We start from the raw sequence: 23,814 nt of genomic DNA, 5'->3' as shown, positions 1-23,814 counted from the left end.
TTGAAATTTTAAATTTTAACTTTTAATCTTACAATTTAGAAAAATCCTGTGAAATTGTACAATGCGTATCCAAACAGTTTAAAAATTGAATCCGTAGAATTTTTTAGAGTTACAGGATTCTCTATTTTATCTAGACCGATACCACAGTTTATAAATTCCGTGGAGATATTTTACTGTGTATCCAAACAGGCCCTTAAAAGTTATTTATGTGCTGGTAAATTTATTTAATGCTCTTGATGTACTGATGTAATATGAAAAATTATCAAAATCTTTTGTATTGAAATTGCCACGACAACGAAAATATATAAAACAATAATTTTGGAGAATTTGTAGTAGTACTTTGTGCAAGTGGGGAGGCAATAATTTTTCTCTCCCTTTAAGTGGGTTGATGTAGGAGAAATTACCGAATTATCAGATTGATCAAGTTCAATGTGTACTCATTTTTTAAGAACTTGATCTTCGATTAGGATTTTTGAATTTAAATTTTAATTTTGAATTCATTAATTTTAAATATAAAAGTTTGGTAGGTTGGGTGCATTGATGATGTGGCGCATGAGGTGCACGCGATATTTCCCAAGACAAAAGAATTAAAGTAAAAGCGAAATAAGAATAAGGCTAAAAGCACTTGCCCGCTTTATTCCTGTCCTCACGCTGTCACGCAGTGGAGGAAAAAAGAAATTTATTAATATGTAGGTTTTAAATCTCACATTTCAAGATAATTTGGTAAACTAGGAAATTTTCTTTTCCTTCAATTATTACTAAGTCTAAAATTTTTCTTAGATCTATCTATTAACTAAAAAAACCAAAAGTTAAGTGCAAACTATTTTCATGAATAAAGAAAATTAAGAAGAAAATGATAAAAAAAAAAGCTAAACATTTTAATGAATAAGAAAGAGAGAGTAAAGAATAACAAAGCTAAATGTTTTCATAAACAAGGGAAAGAAGAAAAGAATAAAACAAAGCAGGGAAAGAAGAAAATAATAAGAAAATAATAGACATAAAGTAAGCACGCGGCGTGCATATATATATAAAACGGTTAAGGAGGACATCTTCGATATCTTCAAAGATCTTCAGGAAAACACACTGAGCACGGCCCTACTTGATTATTCGTACGTATGTCTTATCCCGAAAAAGGAAGGTGCGTGTAAAGTGAAAGACTTCCGACCGATAAGCCTTATTAATAGGATTCAGAAGATCATCTCAAAAGTACTGGCAAATAGACTCGCGCCCATTTTGCCGTCGATCATTTCACCAGCACAATCGGCTTTTTTGAAGGATAGGCTTCTAGTGGACTCCTTCGTCACGGCAAGTGAACTACTAAATTGGTGCGCAAAGTCTGAAAAGGAGTGTGTTAGCATTAAGGTGGACTTCGAGAAAGCTTACGATAATGTCAGATGGACCTTTCTAAAGAGCATACTACGATGGAGTGGGTTTAATGACAAATGGTGGGCCTGAATCGAGCAATGTATCTGTAATGCAAAAATTGCGGTCCTTGTAAACCACTCGCCGACTGCGTGGCTGAAAACAAGGAAGGGGCTTAGACAAGGGGACCCGCTGTCCCCCTACCTATTCATCTTGGTGGTAGACTGTCTGGCCAGGATCACGAAAACAGCTATGTTTAATAACTTGATCCAAGGAATCGGCCCAACCGTGGATTGTCAAACTGTAATTCTACAATACGCGGACGACACTTTATTCTTTGCCAAACCTAAAAAGTCCGCTATGCAAAGTTTGTTGTTCATTTGGAAATTGTTTGAATAGGCCTCGGGGTTAAAGATAAATATGAGTAAGACTGAATTATATTACCTGGGCTCCAACGAAAGCAGGGCCAAAAGACTCGCTGATATTTTGGGTTGCAAAGTTGGCAGCCTACCGTTTCGTTACCTGGGGTTGCCGCTCTATACCAAATCCCTTCGTAGAGAAGATTAGGCGCCGATTGTCAACCGTATTGAGGCGCGCATTGAAGGCTAGAAAGCTAAACTACTCTCATATGGGGGAAGACTCACCCTAGTAAATTCGGTGCTCTCGAATATCCCGTTATTCTATTTCGCTATCTTCAAAGCGCCTCAGTGGGTCTTGCATCGGATCGAAGCTCTGAGAAGAGATTTCTTTTGGAAATGGTGCTCTAAAATTTCAGGGGGGTCATGCCTAATTGCCTGGAAGTCGATTTGTAAAAGCAAAAAGGAAGGGGGACTAGGGATCCTAAATTTGGAAGCAATGAATATAGCCCTTTTAACCAAATGGTGGTGGCGCTTCTTCAATGTCCCACATCTGCAATGGGGGAGGTTGCTTACAGCACTTTATTATTCCAGAAGAAGGCCGCTGCATGAGGGGAGAAACTTCAGGCCTTACTCACAGTGGTGGAGAAGTGTCATGACTAGTCGCGAGATTTTTAAATGTGGCATTTCATACAGCGTCGGCAATGGCAAAATTACTAAGCTGTGGACTGATATTTGGATTGAAGAAACCCCTCTGAGAACTCGTTTCCCACGACTATATACCAATGTCGTGAATAACGGGGTTACGGTCTCACAATGCTGGAATGAAAATGGGTGGAGATGGCGTTTCATACTCAGAGGCAGCTCGACGATATCCGACAGTGATTCGCGCCAACAAATCATGTCTTTCAAAAACCTTCTGCAGCATTTCAGTCCAACCGTTGCACAGGACTTACTAATGTGGCGATGGACTTCCAACCGTTTATTCACTGTCAAATCCCTCTACGAGTTCATCACTGACGCCGGCCAGAGAGTAACAACCTACGATAAGCTGTGGAGATTAAAAATCCCGGCCAAAATTAAAATCTTTGTCTGGATCCTGCTCCGCAAGAGATTACTTACCGCCGACAGACTGATACGTAGAGGGTGTCTGGTGAACGAGTACTGCATCTTCTGTGCGGTCTCACCTGAGAATTGCGACCACCTTTTCAGGGACTACGTCTTTGTCAGATATTTCCAAATTAGCGTGGAAGGAGCGGGGATAGGCGAACTAGATACTGGGGATGTTAAGCAGCTTTGGACTGAGACTGCTTAGTCCCCGAATGCCAGGTAGAGAATGAATAGGCTCACACGTTTGGCGGCAATTTGGTGGGTGGTATGGACGGCCGGAGCGCAACAAAATCATATTCAACGGAGGGTCTCTCGATGCTACCCGTGCAATTGGTCGTATCGCGTCGTTGACAGAGGCTTGGACCGAAGTGCTTAACCCGTGACCGTTCGGTAGTCCTGGTAGTCTCCATCTTGTTTTGGCTTTTGGTCGCTCGCTTCTAAGTTTTTGTATTCCTTTTTTCTCTTTCCATTTTGTTGTCTTTTTGGGATTTATCCGGTTCCTTTAGGAGGCCTTAGCTGTCTCCATCTTGTACGCTAAATTTATTTGGCTTAATGAATGAAGCAGGTAGCTTGCTACCTCTTTCTCAATATATATATATATATATATATATATATATATATATGCTAATTAATATTCAATATACTCTTCTTCTTTGTAGGAGTTGTATAGAAAAAAATAACATACGACTGCATCTGAGAAGTTGCACGTACGCAACACCATGGCGGAGGGGATTGATACTGAGTATGCTAGATTGTTAAACATAAAACTATAAAAATATCATTCTCTACGAGCTTAAGTTTTTGAAGAAAATGATTATTTTGTATTATTTAATATGATATAAAAATAGAAAATTTTAAGTTCGAGTTTAATAAGGCTCTTAGCCTAATTGAATTTTTTTTTTTATTTAATTCAAGTTCATGTCGAGTCGAGATGTGAGGCGCTTAAGCCTTGGAAAAAAAAAAAATGGTTGTTTCGAATTGTTTAACATGGATTGAAGCAAATGCATGGCTGAACAAGTAGTGTTGGTCAGTTTATAAAAATTTCTAGATGCTGCATGCGAGACCTCTAAAACTTGCAATTTATCTATAACAAAACGAGGTGATGTATCACGTGCACAAGTATGTAACAGTGAGGATTTGCAGCTGTAGGCGATCGATCAGATCATGAGCAACTAGGCTGGCACACATTTATTTAATTACATTTTACATGTTCACTAAAAAGCGGAGAGCCAGCTCGGCCACCACGTCATCTTTACTCTCCTTTACAAAGTGCAGCTCTTACGTCTGTTCGCATTTCAATAAAATTATACAATTTTTTTGGGGGTTTAAAATGCATAAAGTCACTTGCACTATACTGGCGTATGAAATTTCCCCACTCAACTTTTATTTTTTTTTCATTTATATATTTATTTGTCTTAATTTGACCCCTATATTAATAACAAGGTTATTTTCTTTTTCTTTTTCTTTTTTTTTTTAATCTATGTGAAGGCAATCAAGAGTGGAGTAGCAGTTGAGATGTATGACAATGATGACGACATGGAAAAGCAAATGAGCTGTTGTCTTTAATGATATAATGAGAGTGCCGGCAGATACAAAAGAAAGCTAAGTTTTTTTATTCTGGTTTATAATATATAGTAACGCGGTTTTGAAAAAAGATTCCAATGGCCTCTCTAGTTTATTTAGATTTGAGATAATAATTTCTATATTTTTCACTGACGGGGGCTAACTTTAAAAAAAAAAAAAATGAGAGTATAAAGAGGCGTAGATTAAGAAAATAATTTTTTAATGGCAATTAAGAAGATCAATGCTAATTAAAAAGTCGACTTGGAATTGTGGTGTAGTGCTGTAGTGGTCTCCATACTTTATTTTTTCTTTTTTTTGGGGCAATCAAAATTTATACATATCAATTCTTCAAATATAATAGCATCTTAGAATAATACCTTGGGGTGAAAACCATTCCGTTATTATTCAATCCGATCCAATTCTGAAGCCAAATATTGTCGGATTTGGATTGAAATTTTACTATCCATTACGGATTGAGATTTAGATCTGAAATTTGAAAATTTTTTGGATTCAAATTAAGATTCACTACTCCTTTTTAAATTTGAATTCTAAATTATTCAAAACCAAAACTGATTTTGACTGCTTTTTTTTATTTCTTATTAAGTGATGCCATTTAAGCATCTTTCAGAAATCTCAAACATCTTCATTGCGTTTTCTTCACTTGGAAGAGAAAAAATAATAATAATAATAATAATAAAAATAATAATAATAATAAGGGCGGCCCTCCTTTTCCGCCGCTTCATTTTTAAAAAATAGACACAGAAACGACAAGGCCCAAAGAGCAAATTTGAAACTGATAATATTTTTATAATCTGTACAATAGGATAAACACGATTGAGGGACTAGCATATGCAAAAGGCGTAGTTACCGGAGCAGCAGCACGATAATTAATTGGAGCGATCACCTGCTACCACTGCCGAGCATCCCCTTATTCTCTGCCTCCTCTGCCTCCCTGCAGTAGGACGGTTGTATTGAGAAGAAGCACATAGCTGCTGTCGTAGGTAGCGGCACGCGCGATGGCGGAGGGGATTGCATTCGATTTGGTCAAAGGAGTGCTCGGCAAGCTGGGCTCCGCTCTCTGGCACGAAATCGGACTGCTGCGGAGCTTCAAGGACGACGCGGACGATCTCAGAAGCAACTTCTCGACGATCCAAGCGGTGCTTCTCGACGCCGAGGAGCGAAGCAGCGCTGGGAAGGAGAGCCACGCTCTGCGCGACTGGCTGCGCAAACTGAAGGATGCCGCCTACGACGCCGACGACCTGCTGGACGAGATCCGAACGCAAGCAACCCTACGGCAACAGCAGTATCCCGAGGTGCAGAATCAAAACCAGCCAGCTGAAAAGGTACGTGGATTTCTGTCCCGCGCTAATCCGATGCATCTGAAGTTTAAGCGCAAGATGGCACACAGGATGAAAGAGCTCAGAGAAAAGATCGGTAAGATCGCGAAACAGAGGCATGATTTCGGTCTTGCCGAAGCTGGCCCTGGTCGGCAGGCTGAGTTCAAGCACCCGGAGACATTCTCGGTCGTCGACAAAAAGAAAGTAGTCGGGAGAGATGGTGATAAAGAGAAAATTGTGAAGCTACTGCTAGAGAATAACAGCGATCACGACGTGTCGGTCATTTCGATCGTGGGATTGGGGGGTTTGGGGAAGACGACGCTCGCTCAGCTGGCCTTCGACGACGGGCGGGTTACGGGCCAGCAGCGCTTCGATCTACGGGTGTGGGTCTGCGTGTCTACCGATTTCCACATGAAGACGATTGCAAAGCCGGTAATATCTGCAGCGGAAGAGAATTGTGCTCTTGATAACTCGGATGATGTCGCCAGTTGCCTTGTCAGGATCTTTAGCCAGAAGAGATTTTTGGTGGTACTGGACGATGTATGGAACGAAGATCAGGAAAAGTGGGAGAAATTGAAGGTCTTATTTAAGGACGGCAAGAAGGGAAGTAAAATTTTAGTGACCACACGGAGCAAGAAGGTTGCCACGATAATGAAAACAGTCGAACCACACCATGTGAAAGTCTTATCAGATGATGATTGTTGGACATTGTTCAAAAGACGGGCATTTGACGAAGGGGAAGAGAACGACTATCTGAGCTTGCTCGAAATCGGAAAGCAGATAGCTAGGAAGTGCGGCGGTGTGCCTTTAGCAGCAAATGCTTTAGGAAGTATGATGCGCTTTAAGAGCAGGACGGAGGATGCATGGTCCGCTATTAGAGATAGCGAAATATGGAGGTTGGAAGAAGAAGGAACTATTTTACCATCATTGAAATTGAGCTACATTCAGATGCCGTCGGCTTTGAAGCAGTGTTTCGCTTACTGCTCCATATTCCCCAAAGACTACGCAATTAACAAAGATGACTTGATCCGGCAATGGATTGCTTTAGGCTTCATTTCGTTGCATGAAACATGGACTTCGATGGAAGATATTGGGAATGAGTTCTTTAACGATCTAGTATGGATGTCTTTCCTTCAAGACGTGGAGGAAAATTATAGAAAGGTTACCACCTGCCGGATGCATGATTTAGTGCACGACCTCGCGCAATCTGTAGCAAGAGAAGAAGTTGCTGTTATAGTTGGAGAAGAGTCAACATGGATCCCGGAAGGTTGCCGCTATGTCTCGATATACAGTCATTTCACGCCGCAGGTTTCAATTACCGTAATGCGGAGGTTGCGAGCTCTTCAATTTATGGGATCTGGTTCACATATTATGGCTTTTTATAGTGAGGCAAAATGCTTACGCCTGTTGGATTTACAAGGTTCCGAAATTTCTATGCTGCCAAGCTCAATCGGTAAGTTGAAGCTCTTAAGATACCTTGACCTTTCGGAGACCAGAATACAAGAATTGCCTGAATCAATTACCAGCCTCTGCAACTTGCAAACCTTGAATCTTTCAGGCTGTTGCGAGATCCGTACATTACCCAAATCTTTAGGAAGGCTCGCGAATTTGCGGATTTTAGATTTAAGAGATTGCCAATCTCTGACAATACCTGACTCCATTAGCAACCTTCAGAATTTGTACGCTCTAAATTTGAGTTCGTGCGAAAAGGTGATATCACTTGCACCTATATGTCACCTCAAAAACCTGCATTACCTAAACCTATCAGGTCTAAATTCTTTGGTGACATTACCTGAATCCATTGGGAACCTTCAAAACTTGCGTATTCTGAACGTTTCTGAGTGCTATCATCTATTATCATTACCCTCATCGTCAAGTGATCTTCAGCATTTAGAGAAACTAGACATTAGTGGTTGTAAAAAATTATGCGAGCTGCCTAAAATGATCCAAAAGTTGACCAAACTAAAAGAATTGTTAAACTCCGATTGCTTGGAATTGAAGGGCATGCCCCGAGGGATCGGCAAGTTAGTTAGCTTGCGGGAATTGTCCCTTTTTGTCATCGGCAAGCAAGACTGTGTCGAACATTGTGCTAGCATTTCTGAGCTAAAGCACTTGAAGCTTGTCGGCAAGCTGGAGATCAAGGGTCTCGAAAATGTAACGAGTCCAGTTGATACCAAGGCTGCAAATTTGATAGAGAAGAACCTGCGGTATTTGAAGTTGCAATGGAACATTTTAAGTGCGGAAGAAGGCATGGATACTGTACTACCGGCGGAAGAGATCGATACCGTGCTAGAAAATCTTCGACCACATCAAAAGCTAGAGAATTTGAAAATAGAAGGCTATGCCGGCGGGAAGTTTCCTAGCTGGATGATGAATAGGATTGGCCCGTGCCTCCCAAATCTCGTTCAAATTGAACTTATGAATATGCCCAGGTGCAGCTCACTCCCGTCGCTGGGGCAACTTCCTTTTCTTAAAAAACTAATTATACGAAATATGCCCGCAATAACAAATTTGGGCATAGATAAGTTCCCTGCACTGACGAGCCTTGAATTGTCCTCCATGCCAATGCTGCGAGAATGGGTGACGGTATTGACGGTGGATGACAAAAAAGGCAGGCGAGAGCGAGTTTCCATTTTTCCGTGCCTCACTTTTTTGAGGTTATATGAATGTCCTCAATTAAGGCCGGAGCCTTGCCTCCCACCATCGGTTGAATCTCTAGCCATTTACAGAACAAGCAAGGAGAATCTTTCGTTAATTCTTGAATGCGCAACGGTGGATAGCGTGACGCCACTTGTTGATGGCGATGCCATATCACTCCAACTACCAAAAAAGGGGCTGCGGCATGTAATGATACGAGAATGTCAGCAGCTAATTTGTTTGCCCGAGAGCTTGCGGGGTCTCACGTCCCTCCAGTGGCTGACAATATGGGATTGCAAAGATCTTGAGAGAATTGAAGATTGGCTCGGAGAGCTCACCGAGCTGCAGTCCTTTGAGATCTCGGGGTGCAGCAGTCTCCGTTACTTGCCTGCCCACAAGATGACCGCACTTAAGAAGTTAAGTATTTTTGAATGCCCACTATTGTTCAATGCAGCCGGACAATTTGTCGACACCAGCGTTGATCACATAGAATTTGTCCGTGTTAATTTGAGGTAATTAATTTAGAAATCTGACTACTCTTTAATAAGCTTGCTAGCACCTTAATATTCTCTTGTAGCCCCACCCCCACTTGGCTCAGTGTATTTTCATTTGCTACAAAATATTTCACTTTGCTAATTAGCTGACTAGCACCTTAATACTCTGTTGTAGCTACCTTTTAAACCTCTTTCTTTAATTTTTATTTTCATCTTTTTTTTAAAAAAAAAAATCCAGATGGAAAAACTTCAATTAGCCCCACCCCTCGTGGTTCAGTGCATTTTCATTTGCTATAAAATATTCCACTTTGCTACTTTATTATTGCGTCTTTATTTTACCGTAAGGACCTACTACCAAAGAATATTGAAGTGCTAGAAATTTTGAATTATAGAGTAGTAAAGGAATATAGTTTATAAACCATAGAGTGCTATGTGAAAAAATATATATAGATACAGGCGGCTACCTTTTGTTTCATAAAATGTATCACTTTACTATCCCATGATTTATAAATTTTAGCACTTTAATACATTTACTTGACGGCAAATTCTTACGATGATACAAAGAAAAGGAATAACCACAAGATTTTAAAGTAAAACTATTTAAAGCATAGGACAATAAAGTGAGAACGCATTAAACTACAGAGGGGCCAAATTGAAGTTTTTCCTCCCCCGATAATCTCTGGTAGCATATCTATAGAGATACATACCTGCAACATAAATTACAAACAATTTGCTATTCACAATCTCCAATCCCCACCTTCTCAAGCAATTGATTTTGATTTCTACTCCCCAATTTATGTATCTGTGAGATTTTGTTTAATTTATATTCCGCGTGATTCCAATTTTTAAGTTTAGTTTTACCCTGTTCTTATTCCTTCCTGTTTAGATATGCTAAATTGCTATTCAACAAAATATTTTACTTGTACAAGTAGTTCATAGATTACACGAGGAAATTATCTTTCCACAAATTTTGCAGCAATTGCAACTTTACTAATTTGTACAATTGAAATATTAGCAGCTTGCTGTTGCACATTTTAAAAACTACATTTCAATATCAACTACGTAAAAGTGCAGCTAAGATATTCGAAAACATGGTTTGTTGCCTGAAAAAATTTACAAGCGGTCTCTTGCACGTATAAGACTAATAAATAGAATTTTAACCTTTTCTTAATTTGTAGCGATTTGAGATGACGAAAAATTTCTACTTGAAGTATATATAGTATTTACCAAGTAATCATTTTCGGTCATATTGTTGATACACTATTCGAGTCTTGGGATATTTTTCTTTACAAATTGAAATCAGGTATCTTATATATCATGTGTTATTAGAAAGTGTAAGCAAAATGTACGGCACGTACTGCGCGAGCGTCGGATAAAAAATTTACTATTTTGCGTTGTTGTGGTGCAGGAAATACAAATACAAAAAACAAGTGAGCAGCTCACCATAGGAGGAGAAGAAGAGTTGGAAGAGTTGTTGGAGCGAATCAAATTGGTTTGGGAGCAGAACCTGAGTATATCTATCTGTTATTTGGAGGTAAAAAGATATTAGATATTATCTAAACTATACTGCACTTTGAAAGCGGGTGCCTGACTTTTATGAATTTCAATTTTAATACGTAAACCTTATATAAACTTTCCTTAGAAAGATTTGTTAGATTCTTATAGTATTTAGTCTCTTACACTAAACAAGGTGCGCAATGTTTCATCAAATAGAAATATTTTTTTTTATCCAGTTTTAAAATGTTTTATCAAAAAAAGTTAAGTATACTTTCAAATTCTGTCAGGAACGTACTTAAACATGGTGGAAAGTTGGGTAGTAGAATTACTTTTTTTTTTGAAGTTCAGATATTCATCGCAAAATGTATTATTACTCACATAAGGATCATTTTCTTTTAGCTTATTTGGTGACCACCCTTCCCCTTTGAAAAGAGCTCTATTTTTTTTTGCAAAAAAATAAAAATTATCTACATGCAATGGTGAGAGTTTTTATTGATCGACTTATGGTCTTTTTTTTCAGGTTGGTGCTGTTTAGCTTGCGGAGGAGGATTGTTGTGTAATGTCGTCGGTTGATATAAATTTGTGTTTCTGTGATATGAATTAAATTTCTGAATGTACTATTTTGTAATTTGGTTTGATTGTTTGTACTTTTATGGTGTTCTCTATACATGTTATGAGTTTAAAAAAGATTGGGCTTTTTTTGCATTTAGACCCCTGACAAATTTTTATTTTAAAGATAGCCCTGTCAAAATTTAATTTGCAAAAATGGCCCTGGGCCTGCCACGCATGCGCCACGCGGGCAGGGCTGGGCCCGTGTGTTAAGTTGAACACGGTGAACCATTTACCGTGTTCAAACACGGTGAATGGTTCACCGTGTTTAGTACGTATTTTTTTATACGTGTATTGAAAAGTGGAATAAGGAGTAGGGATGTCAATAGGTATGGATATACGAAATATTATCCAAATCCAAACCCGAATAAATTATATATATACGTAATTTATTTTTACTTATTTATACAATATATAAAATATTTAATAATTTTTATTCCTTAGATCTTCATCCAACCTAGCGGGCCGTTGGATGAAAATCTAAAGAATAAAAATTATTAAATATTTTATATATTGTATAAATAAACAAAAATAAATTACGTATATATATATATATAATTTATTCGGGTTTGGATTCGGATAATATTTCGGATATCCATACCTATTGACATCCCTACTCCTTATTCCACTTTTCAATACACGTATAAAAAAATACGTACTAAACACGGTGAACCATTCACCGTGTTTGAACACGGTAAATGGTTCACCGTGTTCAACTTAACACACGGGCCCAGCCCTGCCCGCGTGGCGCATGCGTGGCAGGCCCAGGGCCATTTTTGCAAATTAAATTTTGACAGGGCTATCTTTAAAATAAAACTTGCTCAGGGGGCTATTTGCAAAAAAAGCCAAAAAGATTGTTTGGTTTGAATAAACAAAATGTTGCTACCTTTATAATACGGATATTAGAGGGTACCGTTTTATATATTATGTATGCATTGTGTATGTTATGCCCTGTTTAAATAAGAGGTTCTTTTTTCGCATGCAAATTGGACTATTATGTATGTACCGCAGTTGCTAGGGTTCCCATACAATATTTATATTTGAATTTATCATTTCTTTTGTTTGATTGGATCCGAAGCCGATATATTTTGAAGTACAAAAATTTTATTATTTTGCTTTTTGCAATATTTTTAGTTTTAATTCCCAAATCCGAAATCAATTTATTATAAATCAAACTGAATCAACTGAAGCGAGTTGTTTTCCAGTTTGGTTTTCACCAAACATGTGGTTTAAATGGAAATATAATTTATGTTGCCGCAGTATTTAATTTGTTTGATTTAAGTGATCTCATTGCTTTTTCAATATAAATTTTAGAATAATTATTTATTTTAACAAATTTATAGCTGCGTGAACTTATAAAATAGAGTAATTAAAAATATTTAAATTTAAAGCTAAAGAGTCATTAGTTGGCTCAAATCAAATTTAAGTTTTTAGAAATTAGATGTCAGTTTAAATAATTATTAAGGTAAGTTTATATAAATTTATTTTTTATTCAATAAATCTGAAAAATTAAAGAGGTGTTTGTTTCAAAATAAGTTAAATATATTTTGATGGAAAAGTTATTTTTTGAGACCCTAACATTTGGGAGCAACCGTAAAAAATAAGGAAATTGTATGAAATTAACCAAAATTTTATTTTATTGGAAAATAACCGTAAAATTTTTAAAAATTCTGATTTTATTGTCTATTCTTTCTCATTCGAGTTTCATGAAATTATTGCCATACCTAGTGCATGTGCACTATGCCTTTTTTTTTTTTTTTTTTTTTTTGAGAAAATGCAGTATGCATAATTGATCCTTGATGTATACTATATTTTCAATTAACAACTGAAAAAATATGCTTTGAAATTAAACTAGTGGATGAGATAGCTGAGGTTATTATGAATGCGTGAGTTATATTAAACTTATTGTATCTTGTTCTTCTCTCAAGTATGTTAATAGTCATATTATCATGCCATCACATTATGAGAAGAAGAAGAAAGAAGAAGAAGAAGAAGAAGGAGAAAGAGTATCTGTTTCTTCTCCTAAGTATGTTAGTAATCATATTATCATGCCATCACATTATGGGAAGAAGAAGAAGAAGAATGGAGATTATGGTGAAACTGTTGTCAAATAGTTTCCCTTTTCCTAAAGATTCCCTTTAGCAGAGATGATGTGACTAATTAAGTATCTGACATTTGAGAATGCAATTTATTGTTTCCGTTTAATTTTTGTGCATAGAGATTGAGGAAGCCTATAGAGTATAGACTGTCAAAGGGTCATTGGTTGTGAGATTATTTTATCTTCTTATGTGATGGCACATTAGTTTGGAGGACCTATGTTTTGTGAACAATTTAACCAAATCCAAGGGTAGGCTTAAGAGGGAGAAACAACAAAAGATCATGTACACTACCTATTCAATTGCTTATAGTCCAGGTTCTGTGCAACTCAGGAACTCTTCAGAAAACATCTCCTCAACACCATTTGAAGTTTATCCTCAATATGAATTTGTTTCAAATCTCATCTTAGCATCCGTTCATTGTATGGACTAGTCTACTGGAATAGGCTTTGTGTCCTACTATAGTTCCATAACGTTTGATTCTGGTTGTTGTAGGGGTAAACTTGTATTTATCAGATCAACTTATCATGACACATTACTTCTCTTTCCTTTTTTTTTCTCTCTTTTTTTGGATAAAGCCTTCCATGCTTGTAGCGAGATTATAACTGGATGGCTTATGAATATGAGAGAAGACTGATCTAATTTTTTTGGAATTTGTTGTTGTCTGATGATCCTGATTAAATAATAGTAAATATCTCTGTTTCTTATTTTATTTGATCTTTATATAACAGGAAGGACGAATGAGAGGTCAAGCATTTGTGACTTTTCATCTGTCGATCTGCTCAGCATGCGTTGGTTTGTCTATCTTTATTTTTTTAAATTTTTAGGGCCGCTGAAAATTTAGTTATAAACTATTTGCAAAATTAAGTTCATGTATGATGTTGCTTTTTATTTTTTTATCTGGGCCTATTTTGAGAATATGTAGGCCAAAAAAAACATCTGCTTTGATGCTTTGGAGGGCCACAAATTTCAAAAGCAGCCAAAAAAAGCATCTTTTATGCTTTGGAGTGCTCCTCAAATGCATTTAAATGATGATAGGAACGCCACTGGAGAAGCATCATGCCGGAGAGGCATTCTTCTCTGTTATGAAGTGTTTGAGGGGAGCTCTCAAGCATTTTGGAAATTCTTTGGGGCATCGAACACATAAAAGCTGGTGTGTTCCAAATAGGCCTGAGTCTGCGAAGCAGCTCTATTTCTATCCGAACTGTTTACTAGTTATTTTTGGGAAAACAAAAAAAAAGAAAGTGAAAAAGATAGGCTCGAAAGTGGGGAGCAGAGAATCTGCATTTATTACTTGCAGTACTTTAGATACGATAATTATGTTCTCACCTTTAATCTTTTATTTTAGAATAATGAGCATTGCTCATAATAATCAATTACTCTCTTTTGCAGATCTAGCTAATGGATATGTATTCAAAGGCAAGGCAATGATCATCCAGTTTGGTCGCAATCCTGTCGCTGGCAAAGCTACCTAAATGGGGATTTTGTTGTAGACCATCGGTAACCTTGGGATGGAATTTTGATCGATCCAAAAATTCTCACAGCTCTTCAATGTCCAATAAAGATTGGTATGTTTTTTCATTTTAAAAAATAATGATGTGTATAGTGTGCATTCATGAGGGTCATTTATTTTATGGGCATTCTGATGAAACACCCATTAATAGGCTACACATGTCGACCTCATGCAATAATGCATGCATAGTGGCCACAAGGTGCTTCATCTAGGTTCCTATGAGCTGTGCTAGAACTTCAAATAACAGATTTTGCATCAAAATTTGTTCATTAAAATTGAACGAGTCGTTAAACCAGCGATTGGTCTTGCTCAGGATTTTGTATCCTCTGAATGGAATATGCACGAACTATTGTTTCTGCTTTTCTGAGGAAGTTTTTAATCTCTATTAAAGCTCATTTCGAAGTGCACATTATCTTTAGTACTTTCTAATATTGCTGAATTGATCAGTCAGTTTTGTTATCAATTCCTTGCTCGAGTCTGTTCAATTTGGCTTTGGTTTTTCGGTGATTTTGACATATTCTTCTGCTTTTGTGTTGATAAGCTACGAGGACTCGTTCGCCATATTTTAAAGTCCAGCAACTACAATCCATGCAGTGGAGCTCTGCTGCCGCAATGAATGGTTAATCGTGCGCGCGCCCTAGTTTTGTTCTACCAGGAAGAGGACAAAGTCAGTTGGAACGAGGTGGGTAAAGAAAGGTACGCACTTGTAGATTGCAAATTTATCTCTAGGGTAAACTGCACCACCAGTCCATCAACTCTTAGCCCGTTTCATTTTGGTCCTCAACTTTCAAGTTCAATGACCGCGGCTTTGAACTCTTATTAAAATATTTGGCACATCTACTGTTAGATGGCAAATTATTGCTTACAACCATACATGTGTACATATTTGTATACTTAATTATCGACTCTGTACTATCATATTATTTCTACATTGCGTTTGTAGATTTACAATCGTTTTTTCTATTTAGAATCGTTTTTCTATTTAGAAATTAGAGTATTGAATGAAAGTATGAGATGAAAGAAGGATAGATGAATTTATGGTGCACAAACATACCGGAATTTTCCAAGTATAATAAAGCATGTGAACGACGGAAAAAAGAATAAAGAAGCATCTGATACATTGTGGTGATCGGTAGGGGTGGAACTGGGCCGGGCTGGGTCGGGTATTACTATGCCCAAGCCCGGCCCAAAAAAAAATATTGGGCTTCGGGTCGGCTTTTATCCAATTTTTTTTTTTAATTGAGGCCGGCCGGCCCAAACCAATGCCAATACCCATCGGTGTCTTGTGGAGGCCCATTTTATGCATTTATCATATAATATATGAATACTTTTATTTGTATAAAATTAAAATAAAATACCTATTTTTAGTTTTATCACATCAAAGAAATTAATATCTAAGATCAAATATATCATAATATAGAACTAAATATTTTGTTAATATATAATATATCCTCATATATATAAGTACATATCATTAATAACAATATATACTATATCATTTATTTCTTTTAATAGATAAATAATATATATAATTAAATATTTTATTTTGATAATTAATATATCGGGCTTTTGGGTCGGGCTCGGGTCGGGCTTGGACATGCCCAAATAGGCCCAAAATTTTTTCGGGCCTAAATTTTTAAACCCGGCCCGAACCCAAAGTTGTATTTTGAATACCCAAAGCCCGGCCCAAACATGGCCCATCGGGCCGGGCCTTGTTTAGGCCCGGGCCCAGTTCCACCCCTAGTGATCGGTGTGCTTATATAATGATTATTAGTGAAGTGGTGGGGCCATGCTACGCTGCATAAGATTTAAATTTATATTCATAATTAGAATTTGATATTTTAAAGTTAAATATAAATATTAGATTAGATATGGCAATGACATGATGGGATTTAATTTCAATAAAATAGAGGTTGAGAAAAAAAAAAAAAGAAAAAAAAAAGTTGGGGACAAGTTAAAAAAAAAAAAACGAAAAGTTTGAAACCAGCGGTGGAATTACTGAATAAAATAAAATTATATTTTATATTTTAGATTATATTTATGTATTGAGCTAGTGGGTTTGGATCGTGCGATATGACAGTTTGACATGGGCAAATCCGTATGCTAGGGTGGGTGCACCGATGATGTGGCGCACGAGGTGCACTCTAATAAAATTTTTCACGAGAGCAGAATAAAAAGCAAAAGCGAAATAAGAATAAAGCTAAAGACACTTGGCCCTCTTTATTCCTTTCCTCACGCAGAGGAGAAAACAGAGCCACTAGACAAAAATATGTGTGGGGTGGGTTTTTCAAATTATTCAGAATGCGGAATTTATTATTATGTTAGGCATTCAATCTTGTTTGGTAAGCTACACTATTTTTTTTTTTTTTTTTTTTAAGATTCATCAGCCAAAAAATCAAAAGTTAAGGGAAGTGTAAGTAACAAAATTAAAGTTGAGCGAGCTATTTCACAGTGGTTGGTCTATAGTTAGAAGGGTTCATATGGTAGTGCTATTGAATACACGAAGCAGAAGAGGCTCCAAAGCGGGCTTTTTTATAAAATGACCCTCTAAAAAATTGTAATTGGCAAAATAACCATATGAAAATTTTATTTGTCAAACTAACCCTCCTTTCGCCACGTAGGCGCCACGTCAGGGTTTTCTTATAAAGACGGTGAATCGTTCGCCGTTTTCTCTTATTTCTTTTAAAGGCGGTGAATCGTTCACCGTTTTCTCACATTTCTTTTAAAAACGGTAAATCATTCACCGCCTTTCACTTATTTACTGTTTCTTTCTATATCTCATATAATCTTAACAACTTTTAAATCCTAATAATTTATCCATATAATTTCATATAAAAGCAGTTAAGATTATATGAAGTTATATAGATAAATTATTAGGATTTAAAAGTTGTTAAGATTATATGTAATTTGTTAGAATTTTTATGTGATTATTAGAATTATATATGGAATATAGAAAATAACAGTAAATAAGTTATGGGAGAAAGCGGTGAATGATTCACCGCCTTTAAAAGAAATAGGAGAAGACGGTGAACGATTCACCGTCTTTAAAAGAAATGGAAAAACGCGGTGAACGATTCACCGTCTTTAAAAAAAATTCTAACGTGGCGCCGACGTGGCGAAAAGAGGGTTAGTTTTACAAATAAAATTTTGAGTGGGTTATTTCGCAAATTTTAAAATTTTAGAGGGTTATTTTATAAAAAAGTCCCTCCAAAGCTGCATGCGTCCATGGTATATTTTCCTTTTTTTATTTTCATTAACAGAAAATTTATTATTAAGTTCGAATTTTGGTATCCAAGTTTTCTATATTAGTTCGAATTATTTCCGTTGGGTTTACTTTTTAAAAAAACAAACCTGAAAAATTGTAGGCTGTGACTATCGGATACTAAAGTAAAATTTCTTTGGAATGTCGGGAAAAAAGAAGAAGAGTTACAACTATATTTTTTAGCTTTTTCATTACAAAATAAGCAATATATAAGTATTAAAATTGCTGGTACATTATCGTTCAACTCACACTTTATTGCACATAATTTATACTTGTGAAAAATAAGAACACCAAACAAGATTAGGCAAAATTTCGAATCATATTTAGTTTGGGTGCACAAAGTACACCTTAAATGTTTTCATAAATAAGAGAAAGAGGAAAAAAAAGAAAGAAATAAAGCTGGATTTTTTCATGATTAGGGAGAAGAAAAGACCAAAAAAAAAAAAAAGCAAACTACTTCCATGAATAAGGGAAAGGATAAAATGATTAAAAGAAAAAAGGCTAAATATTTTCGCGAGCTATAGAGAAGAAAAGAATGACAAGAAGTTAAAAAATTTTCATGAGCAATGGAAAGAAGAAAAGAATAAGAAGAAGCTAAATTTTTTCATGAACAAGGAAGCGAAGTAAAGAATAACAGAGCTGAATGTTTTCATGAAACACAAGGGAAAGAAGAAAAGAATAAAACAAAGCAGGGAAGCGAAGAAAAGAATAAAACAAAGCAGGGAAGAGAAGAAAAGAATAAAACAAAGCAGGGAAGAGAAGAAAAGAACAAAAAAATAAATTAAGCACTTGGCATGCATGTGTGCTAATTAACATTCAATACTCTGCTTCCCTGTAGGAGCTGTGCAGAGAAAAATAACATATAGCTACACATAAGAACTTGCACGTACGTAGCACCATGGCGGAGGGGCTCGTATTCGAATTGGTGAAGGAAGTGCTCGACAAGCTGGGCTCTGCTCTCTGGAACGAAATCGGGCTGCTGCGGAGCTTCAAGGACGATGTAAAGGATCTCGAAAGAAAACTTTTGAAGATCCAAGCGGTGCTTCTCGACGCTGAGGAGCGAAGCAATGCTGAGAAGGAGAACCACGCTCTGCGCATCTGGCTGAGCGAACTGAAGGGTGCCGCTTACGACATCGACGACCTGCTGGACGAGATCCGGACGCAAGCAGTTCTCTGGAAACAACAGCGCCAGGTGCGGAATCAAAACCAGCTAGCTAGAAAGGTATGTGATCAATTCCTGTCCTGCGCTAATCCAATACATTTGAAGTCTAAGTTCAAGATGGCGCATAGAATGAAAGCGCTCAGAGAAAAGATCGATAGCATCGCGAAACAGAGGGATGCTTTTGGTCTCGTCGAAGCTGGCCCTCGTCGGCAGGCTGAGTTCAAGCGCCCTGAGACATTCTCGCTCGTCGACGAAAAGAAAATAGTCGGGAGAGATGGTGATAAAGAGAAAATTGTGAAGCTACTGCTAGAGAGTAACGGTGATCACGACGTGTCGCTCATTCCGATCGTCGGATTGGGGGGTCTGGGGAAGACGACGATCGCTCAGCTGGCCTTCAATGACGGGCGGGTTACGGGCCAGCAGCGCTTTGATCTACGGGTGTGGGTCTGCGTGTCTACCGATTTCGACATAAAGACGATTGCAAGGTCGGTGATGTCTGAAATCGGAGAGAAGTGTGATCTTGATAACTTGCAATCAGCCACGAGTTTTCTCCTCAGGATTTTTAGTCTAAAGAGATTTTTGCTGGTGCTGGATGATGTATGGAACGAAAATCAGGAAAAGTGGGAGAATTTGAAGCTTTCATTTAAGGACAGCAAGAAGGGAAGCAAAATCTTAGTGACCACACGAAGCGAAAAGGTTGCCGAGATAATGAGAACAGTCGAACCACACCGTGTGAAAGGCTTATCAGATGATGATTGTTGGACATTGTTCAAAAGGCGGGCATTCACAGAAGGGGAAGAGAATGACTATCCGAGCTTGGTCGAAATCGGAAAGCAGATAGTTAAGAAGTGCGGCGGTGTGCCTTTAGCAGCAAATGCTTTAGGAAGTATGATGCGCTTTAAGAGCAAGACAGAGGATGCATGGTCCGCTATTAGAGATAGCGAAATATGGAGGTTGGAAGAAGAAGAAACTATTTTACCATCATTAAAATTGAGCTACATTCAGATGCCGTCAGCTTTGAAGCAGTGCTTCGCTTACTGCTCCGTATTCCCCAAGGACTACAAGATTGACAAGGATGACTTGATCCGGCAATGGATTGCTTTAGGCTTCATTTCATCGCATGAAACATGGACTTCGATGGTCGATATTGGGAATGAGTACTTTAACGATCTATTATGGATGTCTTTCCTTCAAGACGTGGAGGAAACTTTTGGAAAGGTTACCTGTCGTATGCATGATTTAGTGCACGACCTCGCACAATCTGTAGTTGGAGAAGAAGTTGCTGTTATAGTTGAAGAAGAGTCAGTTGGAGAAGAGTCAACAAGGATCCCGGAAGGTTGCCGCTATGTCTCGATATACAGTCATTTCAAGCCACAGGTTTCAATTACCGTAATGCGGAGGTTGCGAGCTCTTCAATTTTTGGGATCTGGTTCACATATTATGGCTTTTTATAGCGAGGCAAAATGCTTACGCCTGTTGCATTTAAATCATTCAAAAATTTCTAAGTTGCCAAGCTCAATCGGTAAGTTGAAGCTCTTAAGACTCCTTGACCTCTCGTGGACCAGAATACAAGAATTGCCTGAATCAATTGCCGGCCTGTGCAACTTGCAAACCTTGAAACTTTCAAACTGCTACAAGATCCGTACACTACCCAAATCTCTAGGAAGGCTCGCGAATTTGCGGATTTTAGATTTAGCCTACTGTAGTTCTCTGACAATACCTGACTCAATTAGCAAACTTCAGAATTTGTACGCACTAAATTTGAGAGTGTGCATAAAGGTGATATCACTTGAACCTATAGGTCACCTCAAAAACCTTCATTACCTAGACCTATCATGTCTATATTATTTGATGACATTACCTGAATCTATTGGGAGTCTTCAAAACTTGCATATTCTGGACATTTCCAATTGCCATTCTCTACTATCATTACCCTCATCATTATGTGATCTCAAAAACCTGTATGACTTAAACCTATTAAATCTAAATTCTTTGGTGGCATTACCTGAATCCATTGGGAGCCTTCAAAACTTACGTATTCTGAATCTTTCTGGGTGCGGTTCTCTACTATCATTACCCTTGTCGTTATGTGATCTTCAGCATTTAGAGAAACTCAACATTAATTACTGTAGAAAATTATGTGAGCTGCCTAAAATGATCCAAAAGCTGACCAAACTAAAAAAATTGTTAAACTACGATTGCTCGGAATTGAAGTGCATGCCCCGAGGGATCGGCAAGTTAGTTAGCTTGCAGGAATTGTCCGTTTTTGTCATCGGCAAGCAAGACCGTGTTGAACATTGTGCTAGCATTTCTGAGCTAGAGCACTTGAAGCATGTCGGCGAGCTGTGGATCAAGGGTCTTGAAAATGTAACGAGTCCGGTTGATGCCAAGGCTGCAAATTTGATAGAGAAGAACCTGCGGTCTTTGAGGTTGGAATGGAACGTTTTAAGTGCGGAAGAAGGCATGGATACCCTACTACCAACTCAAGAGGTCGATAGCGTGCTAGAAAATCTTCAACCACATCGAAAGCTAGAGGAATTGGAAATAGAAGGCTACGTCGGAGGCGGGAAGTTTCCTAGCTGGGTGATGCATAGGATTTGCTCGTGCCTCCCAAATCTCGTTCAAATTAAACTTGTGAATATGCCCAGATGTAGCTCACTCCCGCCGCTGGGGCAACTTCCTTTTCTTAAAGAACTACATATAGGATACATGCCCGCAGTAACAAATTTGGGCGTAGATAAGTTCCCTGTGCTGATGATACTTAAGTTGTCCTCCATGCCGTTGCTGCGAGAATGGGTGACTGTGTTGACGGTGGATGACGAAGAAGGCAGGCGAGAGCGAGTTCCCATTTTTCGGTGTCTCACTCAATTGTGGCTTATAGAATGCCCCCAATTGAGGCCGGAGCCTTGCCTCCCGCCATCGGTTGAGGATCTGATCATCGGCAGAACGAGCAAGGAGAATCTATCGTTGATACTCGAACGCGCGATGCCATTTGGAGGTTGTGGTGATGCCGCCGTTACACCCCAACCGCCACCAGATAAGGGGCTGCGGAGTCTAACAATACAAGGATGTCAGCCGCTAACTTGTTTGCCCGAGAGCTTGCGGAGTCTCACATCCCTCCGAAGCCTGACAATAAGTGGTTGCCATGATCTTGAGAGAATTGAAGATTGGCTCGGGGAGCTCTCCGACCTGCAGTACTTGTACATCTTGAGGTGCAGCAGTCTCCGTTACGTGCCTGCCCACAAGATGACCGCACTCAAGCGGTTGTGTATTGGTTATTGCCCGCTGTTGTTCGATGCAGATGGACGATTTGTCGACACCAGTGTCGATCACATCGAAGTTGTCAATGTTTATGGAAGGTAATTAATTTGGAACTCTTGACTACTCTTTAATTTTTTTTTTGAGAAAAAGGTAGCGTGCTACCCGCTTCATTCATATAGTAGGTGAATTAAGCAACATGGGTGAGGCAACAAGGCCTCGAGGATGACGGAGACGAAAAAAAAAAAAAAAAAAAAAAAAAAAAAAAAAAAAAAAAAAAAAAAAAAAAAAAAAAAAAAAAAAAAAACGGATGTTGTTTGCAAAGTACAATTGAGACCTCTATACTGACTACGGGGTCTAACTATAGCTCTACGGATCAGGAATACCCCACTGAGCTATCAGGTGTTTGATTTTGTGGGTCCCGCGGATCGGATCAGCCTGGGTTTTCGCAAAGATGATTCCATTCCTAGTCTCCAAAACCACCCACCAGCAAGCAATAATACCGCTTAAATCATTAGTCGAGACCTTCCGTCCTTTCCATATATCCCACTCCTGGTGTACGTCAGCTCCCAATTCTCCTATCTGGACATCCTTTAGTGACATAACCATTAGGAATCTGACAAACGCACATCGTGTAAAGAGGTGGTCAAGCATTTCTAGTTCCGATCCGCAAAGTACACAGCTCGTATTCCCGGTCCATCCTCTTTTTAAAAGGTTGTCAATAGTGGGTATCTTTTTCGTGAGCACGAGCCAACAGAAGACCTTCACTTTAAGGGGGATACGCAGTCTCCAGATGTCACAGGTCCTGTAATCCCTTGTTCCCCCGTTGTTTAACATAGTGTAAGTAGATTTCACTGAAAAGCGTCCATCAGAGGTCCACCGCCAATACACGTTGTCCATTCCTTGTCGAGTCCCGAAAGTAGAGATCCTTTCCTTTAGAACCACGATACTCTGCTGAACTCTGAGGTCAGAAGTGTTGACGCCACGTAGGATCTTGTTCCAACACCATTCGTTACCATTAGAGCATTGGCTGATTAACAGGGTTTTATTGGGCGGGACGGGGATTAACTCTGGAAAGGAGGACAAAAGTGAGGTTTCCCACACCATCGGTCGGCCCAAAAGTCAACACTTTGTCCGTTTCCCAAATTGTAGGAGACTCCCCATTTAAAGATGTCTTTCTGCCCTAGAACTCCCTTCCACCAAAAAGAAGAAGGTCTGAAGCTCCTCCCCTCATTCAACGGTCTTCTTCTAGAGTAGAACAACACGTGTATTAACTTGTTCCACTGAAGGTTAGGCGCCGTATGGAATTTCCACCACCATTTGACCAGGAGTGCTTGATTCATCAAAGCTATATCGAGGATGCCAAGCCCACCTTCCTCCTTGCTCCGACAGACCCTCTTCCAAGCCACGAGGCAACCCTTTCCAGACGACCTGGCGTTACCTCTCCAAAAGAAATCCCGTCGTAAAGCCTCGATTCTCTTAACAACCCATTTGGGTGTTTGGAACACGGTGAGGAAATGGATGGGTAGGTTAGTAAGAACTGCGTTAACCAGAACGA

The 23,814-nt window shown here is 38.5% G+C and overlaps 2 protein-coding genes across 2 annotated transcripts in view; both read left to right on the top strand.

Moving 5' to 3' along the window:
* The window catches only part of LOC109709530 (putative disease resistance protein RGA3), a 33,262-nt gene extending 22,197 nt beyond the window's left edge, over positions 1 to 11,065 (top strand). Inside the window, exons 2-4 of the mRNA XM_020231811.1 lie at positions 5,435 to 8,877; positions 10,268 to 10,393; positions 10,877 to 11,065. Of these exons, the coding sequence (XP_020087400.1) occupies positions 5,435 to 8,877; positions 10,268 to 10,307 (3,483 nt within the window). The 3' untranslated portion in view covers positions 10,308 to 10,393; positions 10,877 to 11,065. The remainder of the gene's footprint in view (positions 1 to 5,434; positions 8,878 to 10,267; positions 10,394 to 10,876) is intronic.
* The window catches only part of LOC109709116 (putative disease resistance protein RGA4), a 94,449-nt gene that overhangs the window by 67,860 nt on the left and 2,775 nt on the right, over positions 1 to 23,814 (top strand). Inside the window, exons 3-5 of the mRNA XM_020231185.1 lie at positions 18,675 to 22,357; positions 23,298 to 23,349; positions 23,546 to 23,668. Coding sequence (XP_020086774.1) covers positions 18,735 to 22,357; positions 23,298 to 23,349; positions 23,546 to 23,668 — 3,798 coding nt within the window. The 5' untranslated portion in view covers positions 18,675 to 18,734. The remainder of the gene's footprint in view (positions 1 to 18,674; positions 22,358 to 23,297; positions 23,350 to 23,545; positions 23,669 to 23,814) is intronic.

The sequence above is a fragment of the Ananas comosus genome, linkage group 4 (genome assembly GCF_001540865.1).
Source record: "Ananas comosus cultivar F153 linkage group 4, ASM154086v1, whole genome shotgun sequence".
NCBI classification, from domain to species: domain Eukaryota; kingdom Viridiplantae; phylum Streptophyta; class Magnoliopsida; order Poales; family Bromeliaceae; genus Ananas; species Ananas comosus.
This window is presented reverse-complemented; position numbering and strand designations above follow the sequence as displayed.